The sequence below is a fragment of the Quercus suber genome, unplaced genomic scaffold (assembly GCF_002906115.3).
Source record: "Quercus suber isolate HL8 unplaced genomic scaffold, Cork oak 2.0 scaffold_5, whole genome shotgun sequence".
Taxonomy (NCBI): Eukaryota; Viridiplantae; Streptophyta; class Magnoliopsida; order Fagales; family Fagaceae; genus Quercus; species Quercus suber.
In genome coordinates, this window is record NW_027069471.1 from 1541102 (window position 1) to 1547512 (window position 6411).

Genomic DNA, 6411 nt, shown 5'->3' on the forward strand with positions numbered 1-6411 from the left:
TCAAACCCAGCATTATCTTAAACCAGGAGAAAATATAGAAGCTTAGGTTTAATTTGTACCAAGTGGTGTAACTATAAATAATATTATATAGCCTAATAATTATAAACTTATATTTTATGCATTATTTTAAATTATAAAAACTTAAATTTAAACTATTGATTTGATGATATCATTATTCATCTTTAATCATCTTACTCAAAAAATATACAAAGATTGGGGAAAATCAAGGAAAAACAATTAAAGAAAAAAACTTATTCCATATCTTATAGTCGTCACATAGATATTGAACATGGCTTAGATTGACCTTTAGATAAAATTCCAAAACCTTTGGGACCGGTACCCACAAACACAACATCCAAATTATCACAGTAAACTTTCAAGATACGGTCGTTACCATCAAAGTTGAAAGTCGCAGCTTTGAATGAAGATGACACCAGCATTCTCATATTAAAGCTCAACGACCCTTCGTTTCTGTCTTGGCTCATAGCATCCACAACCCACTGTTTCACTTCAGGTTGATCCGGATCGTTCGTGGACATTTTCACATGCAACAAACTATGTCCCTTTGGTTTTACGTGAAAATTTAGGTCCGTATTAGAGGTGGCTAAGAATTCACTTTGGTAAAACATATAGCTCTCAGCTCCATCGAAATGAACTTTGAGTTTCTCGCTTGGGTTATTAACCAAAATATTAGCTTCCCAATCGGCTGTGAATTTTGGGTTGGAGGTGTTGATGAAATTGGATATATAAAATGTGTCCATTACGAAAACTGGGAAATCTGGGTGTACGACGAAATATGCCAAGAGGAAGGTGAATAAAACGAACAAAATGGACACGATCGATATCACAATGCAGCAGCGAATGCAGCCAGAATTGCAAAATCTGTGTGGTGCTGGTAGCTGCAGAGTTGCGTAAGGGTACGTGTTGTGTGCATTAGGAGAGCAATCGTAACCAACATGGCTTTGTGCATAGCTCACTGTGTGGGAAATATTTCTTGGCTGTGACAGACCATGGTCTTGGACTGGGTTCGAAAACTGACCTGGTTCATCTTGGGACAGAGTAGCCATGGCATTATGGTTTCTGTGTCTCAAGAAAAGACAATGTTTTTTGAGGTTGAAATGATCAAACAAAGAATGGCAGTTACATAAAAAATAGGATGATCATGAGAGGTGTCTATACTCACATTTAGAGGTTATTTTGTTTTTGTTATTTTTTTTCCTTGTCAAGAAAGTGATACAACTACAACAATACCAACTGAAACTCACAGGTAGTTTCTGCATTTAAAAAAAAAAAAAAAACGATTGAATTTTCAATCTATTACATCTGTTTCATGAAAAAGTAAATGAAACTCACACTATAATCCCAAAAAGTAAAAAATAAAATAAAAAATTGATGACAGATGTAATGTAATTACTATATGTTATCAATGAAATTGATTTGGTATGTACTAAAAATGTTAAAAATAGCATTTCCACTCAGTCTCCGTTTGACTGTATCTTATTTAGTCTTCCAACAGCTTGATATAATTTTCTGAATGGCGTGGTCTAGCTTTAGAGGCTTTCAATCAATTGCGACTATTGATTGAAAGATATTGTTAAAAAAGAAACACTATTGAAAGTTGAAATTCCACGTCAGCACATTGCATCAAATGAAACAATTAGGCAATTACCAAAAAATTATACCACTAGCACTTGCACATAAACTTATCGTAATGTATAAACAAATTTTATTATATAAGACTGTAAAATTGATATGTCAATTTTTAAAAACAGACAAAAATTATAAATAAATTTATTTATTATGTTGTTGATGTGAAATTAATAACATTAATTGTCATGTTAATGTTATCTATATATATATATATATAAAACCGAAACCTCTGAAGCTTTCATAATTTTCCACATCATCACTATTTTCTTTTTCTTTTTATTTTAGATTCTTTTTATTTTAGGTTTTATATCTTATATAGAATCCACCAGAAGAAAAATAGACAAAAATTTGAATTTTTATTAATATCAATAATATTGAAAAACGTATACAAACTTGGAGACCTATTTAAGGGCTCCATAAAACTTGATGGACAAGAAAATATATTCTAAAATAAGCCCTAATTAATACCTAACCATAATAGGAACCAAATTTGACCTAAAAAACATTAAAAGAACCTAAAAAAAAGGAAATAAATCACCTAGACCTAAAATAACGTTTTTTGCATAAAAATACCAAAATTAAATAATTACAGAAATTAGGTTTCAAAAAAAAAAAAAAAACTCACATAACACGTTAGAATTTTATAAAAAAAAAAAAAAAAGGACTCACCAAAAAAAAAAAAAAAAATTTCTAAGTATTTGGGTTAATCTCTATATTTTGATAGTGTTTTTATGGGTTTGGTTTTTGGGTTGAAATTTCTAATAATTATTTTATATTGTATATGGCAAATAAAGCATCTCTATTTTTTGGAGAAAAATCAAAACTGCAACCTATGTCTTCCAGCCCAAGGTGTGGTAAATTTTTATTTGGTATATTATATATGAATTTTTTGAATTTGAAAAGTTTTGTTTGGTTTTGAAGTAGAACTTGGGGATTCTATAAAATTTGGAAGCTTTAAGTTTTGGGGTTTTTGGTATTTGCATCTGAGTAGGTTGATTTTAATTCTTTACTATACAAGTTCTTGCTTTATTGAGAATTTTTATTTGGGTTTATGTGATTTTTTTTGTTTTCTTAATTAAAGCTTTGATTTTTAGTTAATTAATTATTTGTTTGGATTAATTTCAATTAATTATTTATTTGGATTCAACGTAAAAGATAATGGAATTAGGTGTTATAAATTTGATAATGTTCCATGTTTTGAATTGTTTATATTGTTATTACTATGACTAAATAAGATTTGTTTTTATTTTCGTAGTTTATATCAGTTTTGAGTGTATGTTTATATATAACTTTTTGGAATTTTGCTTTATTAATTTAAGAATTGTAAATTACTTTGTAGATTTCAATAACTGTGCACCTGCAGTAAGACATTGACAATATAAACACATATATATGGTATTAACATTTTATAAAAATCTTTCTTACAACCCAATAACATTCTACATTAGACAACACTTCTAAACTATAGAAAAGCATAAAAGTTAAATATTTCTTCCCATTGTATTTTATTTAATTAAGACAGATCTTTTTTTTTTAAACGCTAATAGCAAAATGTCTGTAATATGCATATTATTAACCCAATTTTCTATTTCTAAATTTCTTAGATTTTATTATATCAATTTTTTTTTCTTTTAAATTCTTGGTGGGTAAATCAGTCTCTCACTAATTCTTTTACCTTAACGTGATGTTGGTTAATTGTCCTTTTATTTAACTATCCCGTGCATCGCACGGGTTAGCGACTAATATTACCATAAAATTAACATCGACCATTCTGCAGTTTCTGCCATTAAAAATTATAAAACAATTAAATAAAAAGGAAAAAGAGAGATGAAGACCCACATTATCAAACAGACCATTACATTCAAAATTCTAGCAAAGGAGCTGAACAATTATGCTGGCCCCCAATTATCTTTCATTCTCCAGTAGCACCTACAAACTCAACCTTTAAATCTGGATATTGAGATTTGATGACCATGTTGTATAACCAAAAAGAGATCCCATAGTCTGCCTTGATATGCATTCTCACACTGTATTGCAATGTTCCACTAGCACCATCTTCAACAATCTCCTTGAGAACTTGATCTTCTACAAAGGGCTGCTCACCCCCACAACCCATCCTATCAAACCTAATGTGCACTGTCTTTTGTTTCATAGGCTCAAGGTGTATTGGCTCTGCTATAGAAGCACAAGAGAGAGGGCCTTCTTTGTAATACACAATGCAAGTAAAGGGATCAAAGAAAATTTTCAAGTGAGCATCACGGTTCCCTAATGTCAATTTGGCATTCCAATTGGCCAGCACTAGAGAATTAGTGATCGTAAAATTTTTCGTTTTATTATAATCTTTAATATTTTACTAATAATAAGTGTGTTTCATTGCTATCCTAAAGGAACGAAAATTTAAATATGCCAAAGAAAATTTACACCCACAAAATAATCAACAATTAGATGCAACTCCTCACGCATTCAAATATCGTATATTTTCGACAATTTTGTGCACAAAACCACACTATTTAGTTGCACAGTAAAAACAAATTCACTCAAACCAAGCAAAAAAATCCAAAGTGCGAATATACCCAAAGCTAACACCATTAAGATCCAAACACTACTTTTATTGCCCCCTCTAATAAACCCATCCAACCACTATCGTATGTCACCTAGAGTCATAGACCTATCAAGAGATTCAAGACCAAGCCCCTTATGGAAACCAAAATGCTCGTTGTAATTTGAGTTCGCTAATTGAATACAAGCATGAGTCTAGCTAGTAGATACATATTTTTAAATACAATACATTATATTCTTTAATTAAATTACAAACACATCATTGTATTGATCAAAGTACAAATAATCACTGAAAAAAAGTACATAAATACAAATAGAGGATTCAAGCAATATTCCAGTAATAATGATAATGATATCATTTGTAGTGCCACACCACTACCTATATTTAGTTCAAACCCCACTTTTCCCTCCATTACTATCTATTAATACAATGAATGTAAAGTACGGTTCCATTTAGAAACATAGCAATCTCTGGGCAAATCTAAAGTAGCCACCCATTTTGGCTGATTAAAATCCACCATCAAATCCGAACACCGAGCCCAATAAGACCTCCTGTATCTTGGAGTCCACATGACTAACTGCATGCCAAAAATCACAGTCCCATTGTCTCTGTCCTTCCGTATGTCCTTCAACACCCAATCTTGCACCTTCCTTTGATCTCCTTCCAAACCCTCTGTGGAAAATTTGATGCTTATGGTCGTGAAACCAATAATTTCCGACTCATTTTTTCCTATATTCGTAGAGTTAACGGCCAGTATGTGGCCCTTGTATGACAGAAAACTTTCAATATATTCGAATGTCATTTGGGCCACAAAAACTGGGTATGTGGAGCTTGGGTTCGCGTCATATACCTCTACTTCAATGATGAATTTGGCTACCCATTCAGCAACCAATCGTGAATCTAAAGTTTGAAACTTGGAAATAGAGAAATCGTGAAGGGTGACTTTAGGGAGTGGATCATTATCCCTTGAAACTATGAACCATGTGAGTAAACATAGAAACAATATTATTGAGAGTGTCACAATTAACGTACATAACCAGGAAAACTCTTCTTTGGGGACCCTACTTGGACCTGTGGACCCATTAGACTGTGGTGGTGGGTGAGAAGAGTTGGAGTTGGAGGCCATGGTTAAAACTTCAAGGAATTAATGGCACGTGAAGGTTTTGTAAAGTTTTTAAAGAATGACACTAAAACACGAAGAACAAGGGAGAGAGAAGCAATAGGAAGGCGAGAACAGAGAGAGAAAGGTGTAATCAAATTAGCAATTTCACGTCATACCAAAATATTTAAATTAATTATATATAGATTGTGTGGTTGGTCCATGGGTGAGTTGGTCATTGCTAATTAAGGGATGTTATAAAATTGTTATGATATTTTGTTATGTCTGTAGCATTACTCTAATGAGAATTAGAATTAGAATGATATTTATATACAAAATCAAGCCTAACGTAAAGTTCTAAACCAACTCTACAGCAGACATAATAACAAAAACTAAACCAACTCTAACAACTAGCAAAGCAACGGCTATAATATCTACACTGTAGACAAAATAGCTTCATGAAAAGACAACAAACCCATTTATAGGAACAAACTAAGTTTAAATACAAACTAGTTTGGAAAAAATCCCTCCAAACCACTAGATGACAACATAAAAAAGTTACATATGTCATAGACATGTGAGATGCACATAACATGACCAACATAATAAGCTAGCTGCTTGGAGGAATGGTGCTTCAATTGTCCACAAAATTGGAATTCTTTATACAACTGCATTGATGCTTTGTCAGAGCGATTCCACGTATAAGTTAGGGTGGTCACAAGACCACCCTAACTTGCAAAAATGTGTGTGTGTGTGTGTGTGTGTGTGTGTGTGAAAAAGAATTATATACTAAATTAACCAATTTTGATCATCCTAATAAAAATGTTTAACACCTTGCTTTGAGAAACACAAGAATTTGAGTTTAACAAAAATTATCATAATGTCTACATTAACAATATTTTCACAATAAATCATATGTGGTAAGTTGTTACTAATTCTAATATAGACTTAATATTAACATCACTTTTTACCGACCAATAACAGCTTGTTATATAGATTTGTTGCAAAAATAATGTAAACATATGTAGCATTACTTCAAAAATAATTATGCTCCCTCAAACATAATCCTTAACCCCTTAAACAAAAACAAAAACAACAAAGC

General features: G+C 31.6%; 1 protein-coding gene across 1 annotated transcript; it reads right to left on the reverse strand.

Moving 5' to 3' along the window:
- Positions 1-272: 272 nt before the first annotated feature.
- Positions 273-1067, reverse strand: LOC111987258 (uncharacterized). The gene has a single exon (XM_024018954.1). It carries the CDS (start codon positions 1065-1067, stop codon positions 273-275), a length of 795 nt encoding a protein of 264 aa, XP_023874722.1.
- Between the last annotated feature and the right edge of the window lie 5344 nt (positions 1068-6411).